The 21716-nt window shown below is 44.4% G+C and overlaps 1 protein-coding gene across 1 annotated transcript in view; it reads left to right on the top strand.

Annotated features, from left to right (window-relative positions):
• Positions 1-21716, top strand: part of hectd2 (HECT domain containing 2) — a 97543-nt gene that overhangs the window by 4924 nt on the left and 70903 nt on the right. Inside the window, exons 2-7 of the mRNA XM_079248357.1 lie at positions 2884-3025; positions 13861-13999; positions 14074-14176; positions 14300-14389; positions 15973-16037; positions 16183-16228. Coding sequence (XP_079104483.1) covers positions 2884-3025; positions 13861-13999; positions 14074-14176; positions 14300-14389; positions 15973-16037; positions 16183-16228 — 585 coding nt within the window. The remainder of the gene's footprint in view (positions 1-2883; positions 3026-13860; positions 14000-14073; positions 14177-14299; positions 14390-15972; positions 16038-16182; positions 16229-21716) is intronic.

The raw sequence follows: 21716 nt of genomic DNA, 5'->3' as shown, positions 1-21716 counted from the left end.
TCATCAGAACGCGGTGAACTCTGATCTCTGTGCTGCCCCCTGCTGGACGCATCAGCCAACCGCCATGTTAATGTAAAGGCTGCGTAGAAGCAGGGACCTTCAGAACAAATGCTCCTGTTTATGTTCCTAAAAGAAGCAGAAATGAGACGTTGTTAGTCTCTCTGGTCCTGAGACGGACTGGTGACCTGTCCATGGTGGACCTGTTGGACCTGTCCACGCTGGACCAGTTGGACCTGTCCACAGTGGACCTGTTGAACCTGTCCACGCTGGACCAGTTGGACCTGTCCACGGTGGACCTGTCCATGGTGGACCTGTACACGGTGGACCTGTCCATGGTGGACCTGTTGGACCTGTCCACGCTGGACCAGTTGGACCTGTCCACGGTGGACCAGTTGGACCTGTACACGGTGGACCTGTCCATGGTGGACCTGTACACGGTGGACCTGTCCATGGTGGACCTGTTGGACCTGTCCACGGTGGACCTGTTGGACCTGTCCACGCTGGACCAGTTGGACCTGTCCACGCTGGACCTGTTGGACTTATCCATGGTGGACCAGTTGGACCTGTCCACAGTGGACCTGTTGAACCTGTCCACGCTGGACCAGTTGGACCTGTCCACAGTGGACCTGTTGAACCTGTCCACGCTGGACCAGTTGGACCTGTCCACAGTGGACCAGTTGGACCTGTCCACGGTGGACCTGTCCATGGTGGACCTGTCCACGGTGGACCTGTCCATGGTGGACCTGCTGGGACAGACTCCAGCAGCAGCCCAGTATAGCAGAGGACCATTTTCTGCTTTTACGTCTCATTGTAGTTCATGTTTTGTTCCAGTTTGACTTTATTCTGGCACACATTTAGTGTTTCTGCAGCACTTGACGAAGACGCGGCGGGAGCGAAGCTGAATGACTTTGTTTCTATCTGTTTGGAAAAATTGATGCGTGATGTAATTCCACCTCTGCATCCGTGTCTGCTGATGTAATGGTGAGGCTGTGGGGTGTTGTCGGTTTGCTTCTGTGTCACAGACTGCAGGTTGATGTCATTGCATTGTGTCAGGGAGCAGGAATGCACGTCGGACGGCTTTGACCAGCAAGCGGTCCGTCGCTGCTCGGGTCTGGTAATGCCATAAAGCAGCTGCATGCCTTCTCTTTGTGAGGCTGCTGCAGACGTCTCCTGGCTGCTGCAGCTGGATAAGGAGCCCGTAAAGACGAGGCTTTTTCGTTGGGTTGCTGAAGCAGTAAAACCGAAGCTGTGAAACCTGAGCTTTGTGCAGAGGAAACTCTGCTCTTCAAGGTCACCGTTGATGTGAGGAAACATTTCATTATGTGTGTACACCAGGTCACATCACAGGTCCTGTGTAGATGCAGCAAATGAACTTCATGTTCTTATCAATTTCAAGGATAAAAAACTCCCTGTTCCTGTTCTGGATGGTAGTATCCAGAATGTTGTTCCTGTTCTGGATGGTAGTATCCAGAATGTTGTTCCTGTTCTGGATGGTAGTATCCAGAATGTTGTTCCTGTTCTGGATGGTAGTATCCAGAATGTTGTTCCTGTTCTGGATGGTAGTATCCAGAATGTTGTTCCTGTTCTGGATGGTAGTATCCAGGATGTTGTTCCCGTTCTGGATGGTCGTATCCAGAATGTTGTTCCTGTTCTGGATGGTAGTATCCAGAATGTTGTTCCTGTTCTGGATGGTAGTATCCAGAATGTTGTTCCTGTTCTGGATGGTAGTATCCAGAATGTTGTTCCTGTTCTGGATGGTAGTATCCAGGATGTTGTTCCCGTTCTGGATGGTCGTATCCAGAATGTTGTTCCTGTTCTGGATGGTAGTATCCAGAATGTTGTTCCTGTTCTGGATGGTAGTATCCAGAATGTTGTTCCTGTTCTGGATGGTGGTATCCAGAATGTTGTTCCTGTTGGACATCAGACTCCCGATGGGACACGCGTGTCACCTGAAAGCAGCGTGTTGGACATCAGACTCCCGATGGGACACGCGTGTCACCTGAAAGCAGCGTGTTGGACATCAGACTCCCGATGGGACACGCGTGTCACCTGAAAGCAGCGTGTTGGACATCAGACTCCCGATGGGACACGCGTGTCACCTGAAAGCAGCGTGTTGGACATCAGACTCCCGATGGGACACGCGTGTCACCTGAAAGCAGCGTGTTGGACATCAGACTCCCGATGGGACACGCGTGTCACCTGAAGGCAGCATGGAGAATCTGATAATTTAAAAAGACGACGTGCAGCTGGGACTCGTGTCTCATCTCTCATTTTAAACAGTTGTTGACGGTGAACGCCACATCTGTCTCCTGAGCAGCTCCGCTGTTTGTGTGTTTCTGTGCACACGCGTGTGTGTTTGTGGTTGTCAGGAGAAGCTGCTGTGCATCTGTTTTCCCTCCATCATATCATTCTGTTTCATATCCTGCTGCCACATTCCTGTGTTCGTCCTCTTCTGGCCTCACCCTCCTTCTTTGCTTTTCTTCTTTGTCCTGTAATTTCCGTCTCCTCCTCATGTCTTCCTCTGGTCGGGTCTGAGTACTCTGACGCTTGGCCAGACCTGAAAGCGGTGTGAGATGAGGAAGCCGACGCGCTGCATGAGCTTCGGTTGTTCTGCCGCTGGTCATGCAGCTCAGTCAGGATAAGAAGTTCCTCTCTGGTGGAAAAAACGGCACATCAGAGACAGTTTACTGACTGAGTTTGCTCAGGATAACTCCTCGCTAGATTTCATCAGATCTGACTTATCAATAGATCTGATCAAGTTTATTTGAGAAAAAAACGGTAAACACATTTGCAGGAATGATCTGACCTACTGTACACAACCAGACGCGCGGATTGATCCGGTTTGAATCAGAAATTCCTCTTCATGTGATCTTTTTGCTGCAGGTTCTGGGTCGAGGAGCCAAGCCACCGTTCCCGTCTCTGGGGACCTTCATCTCCACTCTGAGCCACAAGAGGGACTCAGGGGGGCGGGGCTTTACTGGCAGCATCACAAGTGCCTTCACGGGCACGACAGGACCGAAACACGGTGAGTTCACGTCAATCCAATTTATTGAAAAAGCACTTTTTAGAAACAGAATATCTCTAAAGTGCTGCAAATTTAAATATTTAAAAACAAACAATAAAAACAAACAATAAGATCTTTAAATTAGTTCTGAAACAAACCGGCTGCCAGTCGAAGAGGCAAACATAGGACTGATATGCATACCTGGTAAGTTCTGGATTTTAAAATACGTTAAATTTGTGTCACCTGAATGCATCATGTTGGACTGCAAGGGGTTTCTCTCCTCGTATGAGTGTACTTTCTCCCTATATGAAAGTATGGGAATATAAAAATACGAGACAACGTCGGGAAACAGGGAAGAATATGGTTGTTTCTCGGCCAAAACGGGGTTCTTGACAGCTATGTTGATATGTTTGCTTTTTCTGGTCGTGCCACGGAGCTTGGCGCTAACTGCAGACACGAGAGCTGTAGTTTAGGCGAGAAAACGTGTTCAAGATTAAAAGGTAGAAGAGATTAAAGAATAAAGTATCTTTGATTTGATTGATTTATTTGATTTTCGCTTTCATGCAAGAGAAAAGTGATAAAAATTGGATGCTAAAACTGCACTGACCTGTTTGTCATGTTTATGGTGTTTATGGTGTCACCTTAGCTGGTGAATAAGTTTGGAGGGCTCCCAAGTCAAAGAGGGCTTTTCCAGATCTCCATGATCTCAGTCTTTCCCTCATTCAGTTCTTTTTTATTGTGAGCTAACCAAGACTGGTGTAGGGGTGTCGGGGGGCAGTGGTTGTTTTTGCCAACTAGCATGTAAATTTGTCAGTCATCAGCGTAGAAATGACACAAAATACCTTGTCTTCTAAAATGTCCCTGAGTGGGACCTACAGGGCAAAACGAACTGGCCCAAAGACAGAACCCTGGTGGACTCCACAGTCCACAGATGCTGTGGAGTTCCTCAACCTGACTGAAAATAATTACTGCTCTGGTAAGTTTGAATCCTCTTGAGACCAGTTCCTGAATTCTCCTGTAGTCTGCAGCAGACCAGTCCACCAATCACAAACCAACACGTCACAAAATCAGATTCAAAGCTTTTAAGGATGTCTACACTCATTTCCCCTCAACTGAAAACTGTCGTATCACGTTTAGTCACCGCGCCGCTGCGTACATCGTGGTTCTATTCTATTCTATTCTACAGTCATTTAGCCGACGCTTTTATCCAAAGCGACTTGGGTTTCTCAACCCAAAGGTTACACAATGCTTTCCGCTAAATACTTTGATATGCAGTTAGTCGTTCTTCTACAATAAAAATGTAGAATTCTGATGAAATATAATTTCATCACTGGGGGGAGGGGGGTTATTGGGTTTGCAGCTGTTTGAGAGGGGACTGTTTTCACCGCTGCACCAGTAAACCTGCAGCAGAGCAGCGGTGGAGATGTTTAATAGAAAAATGGACAGAAAAAGTTGAGGAGGTGACTTCGCAGAAGACACCCAAGAGAAACATTCCCTCTGCTGCTGTGTGGTGCTTGAAGCGAACCTTTACACTTTCATGGATGTTACAGTTCTTTTGCAGCGGTGTGAACGCTCATTGGCTCTCGGCTTTTAGCAAAAGAAGGGAAATTGGGTCTGCTTGAAAACTGGGCGTGTGATATGGATCAGAATTTGCAGCCAAATGGAACCGGGTTCCCTAAATTCTCCTGATGTGAGCGCGTTCCTAGAGCCACACCGTCCACATCCTCAGGTAAAACTGAAAATATGGAGGACATGAGTCGGATGACACTGGTAGGCATGTTTACTAACTAATACAAGTTGATGAAGGAAACCATCACCATCACAGTCCATCTAGACAAAATCTTTGTTCTGATAAGATCCGTGGAGACAGAGCGATGAATATCACTACTGAGGATATGAAGAGGTCTTCTGCAGTCAGTGAAAATGTGGTTAATACAGTGTCACGCATGGAAATAATAATCCTCGGATCATCCAAGGAAGCCGGTATAGTCCAGAAAAACACAGCGATCCAGGATCCAGGACATGTGCAGCAGTTTTCCAGCTGAGGGCTGATTGGTCAGTGAACACAACGCATCTCATCAGCAGACGAACACACCCAGATGGTGTGGTTGGGTAGGCATTGCTTCTGCATGGAAATGCTCTAACACCTCCATCTTTCTGCATCTCTGACTAAAACCAGCATAAAGTTACCTTGTGTCAGCTGCGTTCCCAGTAAACTTGCAGTTATGTTTCCGTTCCCTTAGTCAGAATCTGAAAAAACAAGCCAACAGACCAACGAGCCAACAGGCCAACGAGCCAACGGGCCAAGGGGCCAACGAGCCAAGGGGCCAACGGGCCAACGAGCCAACGAGCCAACGAGCCAAGGGGCCAACGGGCCAACGAGCCAAGGGGCCAACGGGCCAACAAGCCAACGAGCCAACGAGCCAAGGGGCCAACGGGCCAACAAGCCAAGGGGCCAACGAGCCAAGGGGGCCAACGAGCCAACGAGCCAAGGGGCCAACGAGCCAAGGGGCCAACGAGCCAACGGGCCAAGGGGCCAACGGGCCAACGAGCCAACAAGCCAACGAGCCAACGAGCCAAGGGGCCAAGGGGCCAACGAGCCAAGGGGCCAACGAGCCAAGGGGCCAATGAGCCAAGGGGCCAACGAGCCAAGGGGCCAACGGGCCAACGAACCGTTGTTCAGGACAGGCTTTAGGAAGAACCGGTGGTGGTGGCGTCCAGGCCTGTTTGCAACTGCTGTCAGCTGCTTCGCTAACTTGACCGTATCCAGGTGAATGGTGGCACGTCATGCTGGTTGTACATGCAGGAGGTCGGTTGCAGTGGCGGCTGGGGCAGTTTTCTCCGGGGGCGGGGGGAGTTTATTCTGAACTCCAAAATAGACGTATGAAAAATCAAGCAAATAATGTACTAAAGTATCACATCAGTGTTACATAGATGAACATAACAGGAACATTATGACATGTTTGTTTAACTCTTTGTACATAAACTTTGCCCTTCTACCCTTCAGAGGAGCAAATTTCTCTGACTGGTTAAAATCCGGCACGTTTTCTCCTGGAATCTGCTTGTAGCAGTCCAGCCCTGGCCTGATGCTTGGTGAAGGAACCTAAAACATTGACGCTGCCATTTAAGTCAACATAGATACCAGTTAACTTTACTGTATATACTTATAATCTAATAATAACATATAAAAACGAATTATTTTATTAATTATGGCTTCACTTAATTTAAGGCACAATGCGAATGAACTCATTACTTCAGTAAAAGTACTTTATATTACACATGGTCTGTTTTAAGATGTGTTGGCCACTTTTCTGAATAATACACCACTAAGATTAAAGACCTTAGTGAAGACCAAAATCACACATTTAGCTTCTATCTCGCCTTTGTAGCTACACAGAAGATCAATACAATGTCAGAAATATGAACCGACACAACATAATGAGTAATTCAGCTGATGTGTTGTCTGTGAACTGCTGCATGAGGTCCGGATCTGGAGCTGCTGTAGGAATGTCCACACGGGGCACCATGCCATGCAAAAGTTGCAGGAAGAAGATGAAAGTGTCGCGGCGGTATTTAAATCCAACAGCAGTCAGCTCTGGATGCCAGAAAGCGGCGCCCGACCAGCTCCTATCTGCTGTATTGTAGCCAAGCAACTGCGCTTGTAGAACGTAGAGCGAGTCTGTGGAGATTTTTGCGCCTCAGGGAGGAAACACGTCACCAGTTAGTAACTTTAGATTACATTAACATAAGAACTTTACTTACTAACTATATAATATTTCACTAATCTAGAAACATGTATACATCTATAATTATGTGATTTAACTATTCATTTTCTTTAGCTGTGGTGAGTGGTGGGGGGGGGGGGGGGGGGGGGGGGGCGCCGTAGTGCCCACTATTGGTCAGTCGTCACTGGTGGATGGGCTGTAGAAGGTCAGCCTGAACTCTACTGGCTGCTGATACAGGACTTTTAGCGTGGAACCAGTGTAGGTGGATGGTGATTCGCGCCCACACCCTGCAGAGTTCCACCTTGTGACCAGCTTACAGAGGTAAAGCCAGCTCCTCCATGAGGGGAAGGCAAGCGAGACGCCTCCAGTCGCTGTTAGCAGCATGATGTCTGACGGCAGGCTGCTTACTGGGCGTCAGCTTCCTTTCTCAGCGGATGCTTCTCAGAGAAGCAAGAAGAGGACGAGCTTTTCGTGATGAAGGCAGCTCTACGCAGAATCAGACTTGTAATTAGATGCATCTTTATGAGGCAAAATCGCAGCTTTGCTGAAACGTTTCTGTGCTCAGCTTCATGGTTTTGGAAAAGAAGCAAAAGCATGACAGAAAGTTCTGGTTGATGGCGAGTATTTGTCGCGGGTGTATGATAATAAGGGGGATGTTGCTTCCTGTAAAAGGCGAGGTTATTTCTGGCTGCCATGAGAACAGAGACCCAGCGGCGCGCTCACCAGCCCTCTTTGTCACCACGGCTACTGATGCCAGAATAATTATGCAAACCTCCACCCCAAATGAAAACCATATGAAAGTGAAAACACACACACATCCTACTGTAGCATTCCTGCAGGCTGCTCCGGCTGTCCGGCCTGCTGGATAATCACCACAACTCCGTAGTTCATCTGTTAAACATTACAGGAGGTTTGTGTTTCCTTTTTAATTGTGTCAAATATGGTTTTCTGTTCTGATGCTGAGATCAAATCTGCCGCCTCTCTCAGTTCAAGTTCAGTAAACTCTGACACCTTTCTTCATGAGAGGACGTTGTTGTCTAAAATCATTTAAAACATCCTCGGTCTGCAGCTGTGCGTGCAGAGAAGTACAGAATCTGAACACTAGATGTGTTTATTGTCCATCTCCGTCATCTATCATCCCACTGTGAAAAAGCCAACTCAAGCACCGTTCGAGTCTTAGCATCTGGGACAGATCCAGAGGTTTGGATCTACGCTAACAACTAGCGATGTCGCAGTTGTACGATCCCTGCACATCTTCACTTTCCAGACAGAGGTAAAGCTGCAGTCAGATATCTGGACACTTCCATCATTACACTTCACTGGTCTCCCTTAGGACAGACATTTTGAGCGGAGAGATCAGCTTAACACGGAGATCACACACACAAATCAATAAATAACCATAACACTCCGTATCAATAACCTTTCAGCATAGAACACACAGGATTCAACAAATAAACCTTAAAATTAGTGTAGACAAAGAGTCATATTAAAAGAAAGAAAAGTGCAAAAAGGACCATGACAGAGCTGGTCTCTAAGAGCCAGATCCCAGTTCTGACCCCAGATATTCTGTCCAGTTGTGCCCGACCTCATGATCTTCCCGTCCGGTTGTGTCCGACCTCATGATCTTCCCGTCCGGTTGTGTCCGACCTGGCGGTCTTCCCGTCCGGTTGTGCCCGACCTCATGATCTTCCCGTCCGGTTGTGTCCGACCTGGCGGTCTTCCCGTCCGGTTGTGCCCGACCTCGTGGTCTTCCTGGGTTGTGTCCGACCTGGCGGTCTTCCCGTCCGGTTGTGCCCGACCTCATGATCTTCCCGTCCGGTTGTGTCCGACCTGGCGGTGTTCTGGCTCCATTTTTTTTTCATTTTTTATATTTTTGTGTGTTTCGTGGAGAAACTGGAAGCTTTAATTGGATAGCCTTCACATCAGCAGTTGCTAGGTAACAAGGAACTGGAGGACTATGGGTAATTCTCACACACTAGGTTGGCTGCCTAATTTAACTAATGGCAACAGCTTCGGTGTGGACGTCTGGTTCTATAAACAAGGACACTGCTGATGCTAAGTACATGCTTGATCCCATGTTTGCCCGGCATGGCCCTTAAAGGGGCTCTATTATGCTAATTTGAGTTTTCTGAACATTTTACAGTGTGACAGTGGGTAATAACTGGCAAACGATGATATTTCAGACTATAGCTGGAAAGGGAGTATTTACCAAACAGATACGTCCTGCTGCATTTGTTGCTGAGTTGTTCGCTCTTGTGTTTGGGGTCCTATCCGGGCTCGAACATGTACGGCTGTATGCTTGGTGTTGACATTTCCAGAGTAACTACTTTAGATTGTTTACCATTTCTGCTTGTGTTTTATTGAAGAAAACAGCTGATGTGCATGCTCCCGACACATACTCCAATCCATTGACCAATCAGCTGCAGCCTGCAGCAGCGAGAGGTGGGGCTTAGGGTGGAGATTTCCCTTTGTGCTCGTTTCTGGCAGAAGCAGATCTGACAGCAAATCTGCTTGATTATTTCCTGCCCTTCTGGACTTGCATATTAAAATAAATTAGCCTGAAATGTGCACAATAGAGACCATTTAAAACTAATTTAACTCCATCACAACACTTGGATATTTAGAGATGAAGAGATGCACAGCGTGAGAGCAGATTTTCAGTCAAACAGAAGCTAAAATGTGATGTTTGTTTTTACTGACTGGTGATTACTGTGTTAATTCTTTACTGATATTCCACACATGCAGTTGTGTCACGGTGAGCAGCTTTTTCAGTCTGAAGTGTGCTCTACTCATTCAGCCTCAGCAGAAACAAAACCTGGAATTAATGACCAGAATAACAAAGTCGTTCTTTTATCATTTCATAAAAACATCAAACGCTTTTGCTGGAGTAAAAAATAAACATGAGGAGGAGCAAGAGATCACGAAGACAACTCTTATATAAAAGTTACCGTGACAACTAAGGATTGTTATTGAATGATGCATGAGCTGTCCAATCCCCATCTCCACCCTCTGGCTTAGTCCTAACCCCTTAAATATTCAGATGATGTCACCTCCATGTAGGAAGCTACATGATCTACAAAGACGGATCTTCAACAGGCGCTGAATTAAACCATTAAACTTAACAGTTAACGCTGGTGGACTGAATCTGTGTTTGGTAGGTGACAAAAAGCTTCAAGCATATGGAAGTCTGGCAGAATTTAGACTTTCAATGTGAAAATCAAGCAGTTTTCAGACCCTTAATATGGAAATCTAGTTGATTTTGGCCCCTTAATGTAAAAATCTGGCGGATTTCAGACCCTTAAAGTAGAAATCTGGCTGATTCTAAGCTCTTAATGTGGAAATCAGGTAAATTTGTGACCCTTTATGTAAAAATCAGGTGGATTTCAGAATTTAATTTGGAAATCTGGCTCATTCTAGCCCCTTAATATTGAAATTAAGTGGATTACTGACCCTTAATGTGAAAATTCAGCTGATTATTGAATTTCAATGTGAAAATTAGGCAGATTTCAGACCCTTAATGTGGAAATCTGGCTGATTTTAGCCCCTTAATGGAAAAATCAGGCTTTTTTATTCTCAACTTTTTCCACCAACAATTTTCTCATTCATTCATTCATTCATTCATTCATTCAATTTTCTCTTTCCCGGCTGTTTAGTGGGAGGAGGCAGATTAACCGAGCTGAGTCGGGGAAATTTTTCCTGCATTTTCTAAGCCATGTTTGCTTTCCGAGTTTCTTCTTCACTACTTTGTATTTTGTGAAAATCAGGTGGATATCAGACCCTTAATGTGGAAATCTGGTTGATTTTGGTCCCTTAATGTGGAAAGAGACACGTGGAAGTATTGGGGGGGATGGGGGCAATTTATGACATGGATGTCCAAATTTACATCCGGAAAGTGCATAAATGTACCTTTCGCGTTGAAGACTTTCAAACTTTGGCAATGGATATTGATGGATACTGATTGTGCTCAGACTGCTCTAAATAGCAGCAAGTATTATGTTATCTGTATCGCAGTCAATCTGCGATCTGATGGAATAACACCAAGTACACATTCCAGAACGCTGTGAGCGACTGCCGGGTTTATTAGTCATGAGTCCACATTTGAGCCTTCAGAGGAAAAGTTTTAGGTTTGGTATGAAGTTTTAACTTGGTCCCAAAGAATTTGTGCGTCTAACAAATCTTGTCCTAGCCCTCATCTCACAACATCGCGGGTTAAGCTCTCGCAGAAAGATTATTATGTTGTTACATGAAGTTTGCCCAAGTACCTGAGTCATCGTGCTGTAGCCAAACTGCTGTCCTGGTCCGCAAAGTTCCAGTCTGATGGTGTCTCTTGTCTTAGAATCTGGTATCATTCAGTTTGGCTTTTACAGTTCGCAAAGACAAGCGGAGATTGTGTAGGTTTTCCATCAACAATCACTGCACATCTGACCATTGAAATCCTGAGAGATTAGGTCCATAAGGCCGACCTATTCTTCTTCTACAGCGGCGAAAAAGTATAAAGCTGCGTCCACAATCACCACAAAATGACCTCAAAGCTTGAAAAAGGCTCCACAAAATGGACAAAACATCTCTGCTGGTTAGGCTGCTTGCTGGATCAACTCAGCTAACATGTGGTTTCCTGTTTATTCCATCTTGTATCCCCCGCCAAGCCCACGGTACTCCCGGGTCTTGTCTTGGTTAAAGTGTTTACAGAGCTTGTAAAGGAGTTTCAGCATTGTGGTTTTGTTTGGTAAACAGGTAAACATTGTTTTATCGATGTAAATGTGCACTGCAACAATGTCCAAGTGAGTCACTGGAGATAATACTGATTTTCACTTCCTGGCCACCATATCCAGCACACCATGTTTCTTCTCGCTAAAACAGTGTTTCTCAGTTCCGTCCTCAGGCCCGCCTGCCCTGTTTTATAGGCAATCCTACCTTCATTCACCTGGATGGAATAAAGACTCGTTAACAGGCTGCAATAATTCCACTCAGGTGCTTTTTAGCATGAGCATGTCTAAATCATTCAGGGCAGGGGGTCCTGAGGACTGAGAAACTCTGCTCTGTTCTCTGAAGGTGAACTTTCACGCCGTCCTGCTGTGATGTAACACCTGTTCACACCATCCACTCATCTGTCCACCTCTTCCTTCCTTTTATCTTCTGCTGGTACAATCTGCCCAGGCCTGCTGAATGAGCGCCCACAGTGCACCTGCACAGGCCTGCTCCTGACTAGCGTTACCATGGAGACGGAGACAATAGGAGGCCAATTATAAAGAGAAAGGATGGATGTGTTTCTGCAGCGCAGGTTGGCCTCTGTGATTACACACCGATCGGGGTTAATGGCTTCCATTGTTGTGTAAACGTCAGCGTTTATCTGTTGGTGCCTTTAGTTTCGTCGTCCTGGTTATCCCTGATGATGTCACATGTTTGCATACAGGAGCAATAAAATAAACAAACTCAGGTTTTTATCATCTTTCATGCCTGATGTGACAAACTTGCATTCAACCACTTCTTTGTTTATTTATCTGTCAGCTCGCGACACTGTTTTACTTATTTGCTTTTATTCACTCCATTTTATGTTTCTGGTTCTGTATTATTTATTATTATTCTTTATTGACTGTCTCTAATTTAATACTAGACGTTATTTTTCAGTCTTTTTCTTTTTGTTTTCCAGATTTTCATTTTGTTTTATTTAAATTGTAAATAAATTTAGGCATAGCGCTGAAGTTCATATGATCATGTCTTCATCCCTGTGATGATTCTGTGGCCATCCATCATCCATCCATCATCCATCCATCCTCCCATTTGTCCATCCGTCCATCCATCCATCTGTCCACCAATCCATCCATCATCCATCCTTCCATCTGTCCATCCATCCATCCATCCATCCATCCATCCATCATCCATCCATCTGTCCATCCATCCTCCCATTTGTCCATCCGTCCATCCATCCATCTGTCCACCAATCCATCCATCATCCATCCATCATCCATCCTTCCATCTGTCCATCCATCCATCCATCCATCATCCATCCATCTGTCCATCCATCCTCCCATTTGTCCATCCGTCCATCCATCCATCTGTCCACCAATCCATCCATCATCCATCCTTCCATCTGTCCATCCATCCATCCATCCATCATCCATCCATCTGTCCATCCATCCTCCCATTTGTCCATCCGTCCATCCATCCATCTGTCCACCAATCCATCCATCATCCATCCTTCCATCTGTCCATCCATCCATCCATCCATCATCCATCCATCTGTCCACCAATCCATCCATCATCCATCCTTCCATCTGTCCATCCATCCATCCATCCATCATCCATCCATCTGTCCATCCATCCATCCTTTCATCTGTCCATCCATCATCCATCCATCATCCATTCATCCATCCATCCATCTGTCCACCAATCCATCCATTATCCATCCATCCATCCATCCATCCATCCTTCCATTTGTCCATCCGTCCATTCATCCATCCATCCGTCTTCTTGCAGTGTATTCGGGTTCAGGTTTTGGGGAACATACTGCGAGCAGGAAAATGCTGACTTCCTCTCGTCCAGCTGTTTCTTCCTTCTAGCTGGTTTGGTGGGATCCAGGTGGTCTCCATGTGTTCCCAGAGCAGCTGAGAGACGAGGTCCCTTCTGGGTCGCCCTCGGGGTCTGTGACCGGTGGGACGTGCCTCACCACTTAGGCTGTGACCATATGCATTTGTTCTGATTCGATTCCAATTTTTTAGGTGCCTATTTGATTTAAATTTTCACAATTCTTCTACATTGCTGATTTTTGTAGATTAAAAACAACAAAAAAAAAGTGCTAAACTTTTTTGGGTCATTTTTCTTGATTTTAATTATGAAAAAACAAAACAGCAACCAGACCATCATTCTGCTGCTATAGTGCTCAAGAAGACAAGTTAAAAGATCAATAAAAACAATAGGAAATTGTGAAGCCAAAAATCCTGATATTCGATTTTTTTTTCATTCGATTTTCCCACCCCTACTCACCACTGACCCAAATGTGGCTGACTGGTCTGCACCACATCATCACAAACCAAGCATCTCCAGCTCTGCTCCACTCAGCTGATTCAGCCTCAGAAAGCTTAAAAGTCAGAAAGAAGAAGCACATTTCATGTCTTTTTTCTGTCTCAACAGGGAGAGAGCTGCCTCCCATCTGCAGCGATGTTCGCCAGAAGCAGCGCCTCTCCATCGACACTCTGCCTCCAGAGGTCAAAGCTCCATTCCCCTCTGACCCCGTCATCCCTTTGCGAACCAAGACCACCAAGGAGTTTCAGTAAGTCTCCAGCCAATGAAGCCCGTTAAATAAAAACTGCTTTACCTCAAATGCATCATATGTATTTGTGCCAGAGAGGACATGGAACGTGCTGTCCAATCAGGTGACTGGAGGGAGGTCAGAGAGTTTTACCTGACCACCTTTGACTCCTTCATAGAAATCAACGCAGCCTTCAAGGTATCATAGACCTGCTTCTGACTGGGAGAACTTCTTAAGATGTGGTAGAATTTCACTGTTTTTGTCTTTTCTCTCATGCCTCCTTCTCCTCTCTTTTCCACACCATGCCGCCGTCTTTCCCAGCGTGAGGCGAATGGATTGTTTAACACAACAGAGGACTCAGGAGTCAACGCCAAGTTTGTCAACGCTGTCTACGACTCGCTGCTCAGCACAGTAAGAAATTCACTTACAGCTCATTTCCATCACCATTAAGACATTTCACTTAAAACTGTTTCTAATCAGTTTCTCCATCATTATTTGTTTGTTTTAATAAATAAATAAATAAACCAGGTTGCATCCCTGATGAAGGATAAAACGTGGAGCAGAAATCCAGCTTTATAGTTTCTCTGTTGGGACTTCTGATTCCTCCGTCTGTCAGATACAGAAGCTGCTTTCACAAATACAAACCTTTAAACATTTCTTAACATTTGGCTGATTTGTTAACATGGTGTTAACACTATGCTAACGTCATATTTGGCCCCTGTTAAAGGAATACTACAATCATGCTGACATCATGTGAACAAATAATAAAACAGTGCTACAATCATGCTAGCACCATGCTAACATAATGTGAACAAATACTAAAACAATGCTACTATCGTGCTAACACCATGCTAACATCACGTGAACAAATACTAAAACAGTGCTACTATCATGCTAACACCATGCTAACATTATGCAAACAAATACTAAAACAGTGCTACTATCATGCTAACACCATGCTAACATTATGCAAACAAATACTAAAACAGTGCTACTATCATGCTAATACCATGCTAAGATTAAGTTAACACCATGATAACACAATGCTATCATGCTAACACTGTAGAAGCATCATGCTAAGACTAGTGTAATACCATGCTATTATTATATAAACAAAATGCTATGGCCATGCTAACATCATCTTAACACCATGCTAACATAATTGTAACATGAGGATTCAATATGTGTTGTGAGTTCACAGGATGGAGACATATCTGAACAGCACTTTACTCTCGCCAAACATCAAAACAATCCCCAACAAAACCAGCACTTCCTTGTTCTTTTCCCCATGTGACAGTGCTAACCAATCAGCAGAGAGAAATGGTTAAACCGAGGAAAATGCAGGAGAAAACCTGCAGATTCAATGGACTATCACTCTTCTTTAGAATGCAAATATGGACAGCTAAACCCATTGAAATGAGTTTCGTGAACAAATATGTAAACATCTAACACTGCAAAAACAATGTAGAACATTTAACAAATGAACTTCAGTATATAAATTGCCATATTAATCTTAAATAATGTTATCATCATGCTAAAACAATGTTACAATAATGCTAACAATTTTATCATCTTGACATCATGCAAAACTTCTGCTACTATCATGCTAATACCATGCTAGCATCATGTTGACATCATGCTAAAGCAATGTTTCTATTGTGCTAACTGCATGCTAATGCTGTCGCTGAACACATTCAGGAACTAAATAATTTCTAAAGATTCATTTTTGATATTAAATCCAAATTTGCCCTGCTTTTATCAATTATAGGGTCTAAACTTTGAGCTACAGCTACAAATAAAACCAGTTTTCCTGTTTTCATTAGTTTCATTGACAACATCTGATGACTTCTGTCATTTTTAGGTCCCTCTAAGGACAGATAGGTCTTTGAGGGTTAATAGGAGATACACTTGGCTTCCTTTATTTTTAAGTCTCTTTTCAGGTTTCTGACATCCATTCATATTTTGGACACTGAACCTTTGTTGTCATTTTCCAGCCTCAGGACATCCAGAAATCAGTGTTGAAAGGGATCATCAACAGCCTGCTGAGGGAGTGGAAAGGGTGAGTGGAAGCTCTGTTAACAGGAGGAGTATGCTGTTTAAATCATTTCCAGCTTGTTGATTTGTCTGCTGGAGCTTTGCATGAAGTCTTATCCTGGTTATTTCCTGTTTTAGTTTCTCACCAAGCTTCTGCCGTTTGTTTTCAGGCCTCGGACCAAAAACGACCTACGAGCATATTTTATTCTCATTCAGGTGAGGCTGAAAATGTTTTAAAGTCATCACACACACTGTTCCAGACTTATCATCCTGGTAGAGGTCATGACTCTTTGCAGCCAATAAAAACATTTCTTTTCCCCTGGATCGACACGGAATACAATGAGAACTTCCAACAAGGTTAATGTGAAGGTCATTCAGATGAATTAAGTCAGGCATCTAGTCCTCGAGGGCCACAATCCTGCAGGGTTTCCATGTATCCCTGCTCCAACACACCTGACTCAAACTAATCATTGATAATGCAGAACTTTATTGGCTGTTGGATCCAGAGAATGTGAACCAGGTGTGTTGGAGCAGGAATACATGGAAAACTTGCAGGACAGTGGCACTTTGTGCACCCCTGAATGAAATGGTCAAACTGGGATTGCTAGAAGCATGTTGATGGTTGTTTCTATAACACAGACTTCTTGATGGCCAAAACAAAGATGGGGTTCAGTTTCCAAGACCTGTATTGATCCAAGATGTATTGATCTGGTAGATAGATCTCTGCTCGCTGAGCTGGAAGGCAAATTTAACAAAACCTGGAAGGTTCTCTGTTATGCTCAGAACCATTTCACTCATTCGTTGCTGATCTCTTCTTTCTCAGTCAGGTTGTACATTTCACTGGAAGACAGCTAAATGTAGGTCGGGGAGATACTGGTTCGGTTTTTGCGTGACCTCAGATGCAGAACAGGTAGCAGGATTAATCCAGAGATGGCAGAACAACCGGATTATTGAGCTCCATGGTGGACTTGCAGCGGTGTGGGAGAAAATGACCATGGTGTAAATGCAGGCCATCTTCCCAGGGATCACTACGGTCTGAAGGTGCATTTCTGTTACACCTAGAATTACGCAAAAACTAAATATCGCAATAAGAAACTGCTAATGGGAACACTAAAAAGTTTTTACGCTCTTGTGAGGTGGTTTTCCAGACATTTTCATGTATAAAAATATCACAAAAGTGCAATGGAAATACTATTATTTTACATTAACGTGTCTTCGGACGTGATGCGAGGGGTCATGACCACTTCATCTCTGGTAAAGATGGTGCGGTGTGGAACAAACAGCGAATCTCACAGTTTTAGGAATTAAAATGAAGCAGAAATGTTTCAAAACTCCGTAGTTAATTCTACCAAGCAAATAGAAAACCCTAAAACAACGCGAGGTGGCCACCTAGCACAAGTCGAAATTCCCGTAATATCTCTGGAGGCAACCGACCACTGATCAAATCCTGATTGGCTGAGAGATAAATCCAGCCAGGAAGGTCCGGCTTATAACATCTGATGGGCGATTTCTGTCATTTCTGCATACGTCACTTGTGTCTCTAATAGCAACCCAAGCAGGTCAGACAGCTTGAATGTGAGTCGCCTTTACCAGCAAAATTAGAACAATGCCAGAGAGTTATCGCACTTATAATCCCCTCCGTCCGCTGCCTCAGAACGACTCCTGCGTTGCGTTGTGTTTATTGGGTGAAAACAGGGATGCTGTGCCGAGGGTTCGGACCTGGAGCTGAGACCTGTTTTGTTCCAAACTGTTCTGCTGCACACAGGACCTTCAGGGCTGTAGGATAGTCTACCTGTTAGAAAACATTACGTTCCATCACACACACACACACAACAAGGATTCAGGAATGTCACATAAAATAACTACACAGAGCACAGTAAAAGTAATAGAAAAAACGTACCTTTTAAGCACATTTCTAGTTTACTGTGTTGCTTCACCTTACAAACTACAAATGTCGTAACGTAGCTCTGTGCGCCATTTCCGCAGAAGTTCACAGCTTTACATTTGCTGTTCACACCTCATCCAAAGTCAGTTTATAAATTATTTTCACAAACATCCAAAGACAGAAATAAAAGTTTGGGTAGTTTAATGTTGAGGGAACTTTACCATGGAGAACACTTTAGATCAGGCGTGGGCAAACCTTTCGACCCGGGGGCCACATTGACTTTTAAAATTTTACAGACGGGCCGGGTCAGCACAAGATACGATACATATAAAAAACTGCATTTGTTAACAGTACATATGAAGTATTAACATACCTTTTAATGAGAACAGCGTTGCTGATCACCCATTTTAACCAGTGCATCGAAGTCTGGTGGTCATCCTGTTGTGGCAATTCTCAGAACAGAGGTGTTCAGAGGTGAGGTGTTCATCACTCATCTGGGATCTGAGGGGTGCTTTGTTGGTGTTAATCACACTAAAAGTCTGTTCACACACATATGCAGAGCCAAACAACACCAGCATCTGCTGTGCCAGTTTCAGGATGTTTGGAAATTTGACTGCACTCAATGAAACATAAAACTCATCCAGTTTCAGGCAGTTGAACTTGTCCTTTAAGACCATGTCACATTGGAGGTCAATCAGTTCCAACTGCAACTCCTGTGGAACCGTTTCCGGGTCTTGTGAGAAGGGACATGACACCAGCTGAAGTGCCCTGTCAATTTTTCCAAAATCACAAAACCGACGGCAGAATTCTTCATGCAGGTCTTCCAGTGATTTCCCGTATTTTTTCTCTTTTAACATAGCCAGTGTTGGGAAATGAGCAAATGACTTGTCTGACATTTGCTTCGAAAATGAAACCAGCTTGGTTTTGAAGGCTCTGATGTTTGCTTGCATTTCATACACAAACTGGGTTTTCCCTTCTAGCTTCACATTCAGCTCGTTCATGTGTGTCAGTATGTCCACAGTAAAAGCTAAATCCCAAAGCCGACACAGTTCTCATTCAGCTCAGGAAATTTGTCAGTTTTCTCAAGTAGCTCCAAAAATGAAATAATGTCCTGTTTGAGCTCCGAGACACGTTGACGTACTTTTCCCAAACTTAACCAGCGGACATTAGAATGGTAAAGTAAGTCCGTGTGATTCGCGTCAGTTTCTTCAAGAAAAGGAATAAACTGACAATGGTGAAGTCCCCTCGCTTGAATAAAGTTAACGAGTTTCACAACTGGCTTCACGAAGCGGTAAAGCTGCTACACAGATTTACACAGCGCTTCCTGGTGAGTTATGCAGTGTAGGAAAATTACCTCCTGCTCAGGGTTGTCCTCTTTCACCCTGTCCTGAATTCTCTTGAGCATCTCAACGTTTTTTCCTGTCAGATTTGAAGATCCATCTGTGATAACGTTGGCGAGCGTATTCCAAGGTAACTTGTGTCTCTGTATGACTGATGACACGCTGTTAAATAAATCCTCTCCCCGCGTTTTTCCTTTCAAGGATTCCATATCCAAAAACTCCTCCGTTATCTCGAAATTCTCATAAATCCTTCTGATAAAAATTAAAAGCTGAGTGGTGTCGGTTATATCATTGCTTTCATCCAGTTCCAAAGAATATAATGTAAATGTCTCCGCTGTTTTGTTTAGCTTGCTAGTTAAGTGTTCGTCAATACGGCGAGTCACTGACCTGCGTGATAAGCGAATTTTTTAAAATTTGTTCTTGCTCTCAGGACATAGCCGTCTTTACCATGCACTCTTTAAGAAACTCCCCTTCGGAGATTACTTTACTCCTTCAGTAAATAACTTGTCTTCGTGCTTGCTTCTTGGATGGAAGTTGCTCTAATAAAGGTGTTTTCCTGAGCCTGCAAGCTAGCAACCAACCTGTCAGCGGTAGCTGCACGTTCTTGTGTTGAAAGTTTGCTGGCGTAATTAGCATGCTTGGTGGAAAACTGACGGCTAATGTTGTGTTCTTTTAAAACTGTGACGGTTTCTTGGCAAATAAGACGTACAGCCTTGGACCGGACTTCAGCAAAAAAGTATGTAGGCGTCCATTCTTTGTTAAACACCCGGCCCTCACTGTTGACTTTTCTTTTCTTCGACATTGCTGCAGATGGGTTCTGATCTGACCAGTAGAAGAAGAGCGGTAATTTGAAATGGCTCTCTCAAGTCACTGCGGCTACGGCGCCACATGGTGTTGAAACGCCGTCATTACAAGTCAAAATGAAATGAATGCAATCATTCACATCAAACCCTATGCAGTCTGAACACAGCAAAGTGTGCAGACCCTGTATTCGGACACAGCTATTGTGTCCCTGACAAACAACGCAAACAACATTTTCTTTAGTGGTGCAGTCTTGCCACTAATGTACACGTGTTTGTTGCTGTTGAAGAGGAGCAAAGTCATGTAAATGGGGAATACGTTTTGAGCACTTTTCCTGTGTAAAAACACCAGGATTCATGCAAACTGGAAACCTATGACCTGGTACCGATTACACAGCTTGTTTCAGCGATGGTTGGCCGTCTGATGTCTCCAGACATCAACTACTGTCCAACTGTAGAGGGGACAGTTTTAGACACAACAGTCGGAGTAGGAGGTTGTGGTGAGTCATGAGTGAAATGTAAGACATTTTACCATAAGTTGACAAATAATCTCTGTTGAATGAGAAAATACAGTGACTCTGGTAGTTTGATCTGTTTTCAAAGAGTTTAGCTATCATCACATGAAACAGAAATGGAGCAAAAAAATCACCAGAAATCATGGGGGGCAGGAAGACGTTGGTGTAGAAACCACCAAACAGGAAGAAGATGGTGTAGAAACCGCCAAATAAAAAGCACCAGAAGAAGAACAGCAAAAAAAAAAGAAAAAAGGAATTTGGGGGTTTTCTTCTTCTTTGGTGTTTTTGGATGATTGTAAACAAATTCATAGCGGCGCGCTACCACTACCAACCGGCATCGGAACACAGAAGTGATCTCTGAACTCAACACTGCCCTCTACTGAATGAACTGACCTAACCACCATGGCAACGTAAAAGACACATGGAAATATGAGAATGGCGATGTATGACAACCTTGAAATGTCCTCATTTATAGATCAGAACTGGACCTTTAGTCTAACTCGGACTCCAAGATGACATGTTGTTATGTGTGTTATTTTGCAATTATTTGGCGACATCTGAAAAGATCTTGTAACTAGCCTGGCATTGAACCATCGGCCCTCTGATCAGTGGACAGCTGCTGTGACTGCAGCCGGGTTTGGGAGCTGCAGTTCATGTGATTGATTCAGTCTTCCACCATAAAGGACTATAAACTTTTCGTGTTTTTGCTGAAGCGTTCCCTCTCTTCTGTCTTTCACTGATCCACTTTTATCCTTCTTTCCTCTCCATCGCAGCAGTCTGACTGCCATATATGGCTGGTGAACAGAATCAGATGAAGCCAGGAATCTGCTGTGGTTCAATGCTGCGTCACAGCTTTGGGATCTGAGGGCTGGCTCAGTGTTTCAGCTCCTCTGACGAGCAGCTGATTGGACGTGGATGAAGTCGTGTTTAGTTGCTGGTTTCCTGTCTGGTGATGACTCTCAGACTCAGCAGGATTATCTCACTCCTGTGAGGCTGTTTAGGACTTGCAGATCCATCTGCAGCCTCCAGAGACGAAGAAAGCAGCCTCATATTTGTCTCATGTTGAATATTAATGTTCAGATGGTTTAATTTATTGTTGACTGCATTGTATTATGACTGGTCCAGCTCCAGTCCTGCAGGTTTTACACATTTCCCTACTCATAC

The sequence above is a fragment of the Telmatherina bonti genome (assembly GCF_933228915.1).
Source record: "Telmatherina bonti genome assembly, chromosome: 11".
Lineage (NCBI taxonomy): Eukaryota > Metazoa > Chordata > Actinopteri > Atheriniformes > Telmatherinidae > Telmatherina > Telmatherina bonti.
The sequence above is the reverse complement of the archived record's forward strand: the minus strand, read 5'-3'. Positions and strand labels throughout refer to the sequence as shown.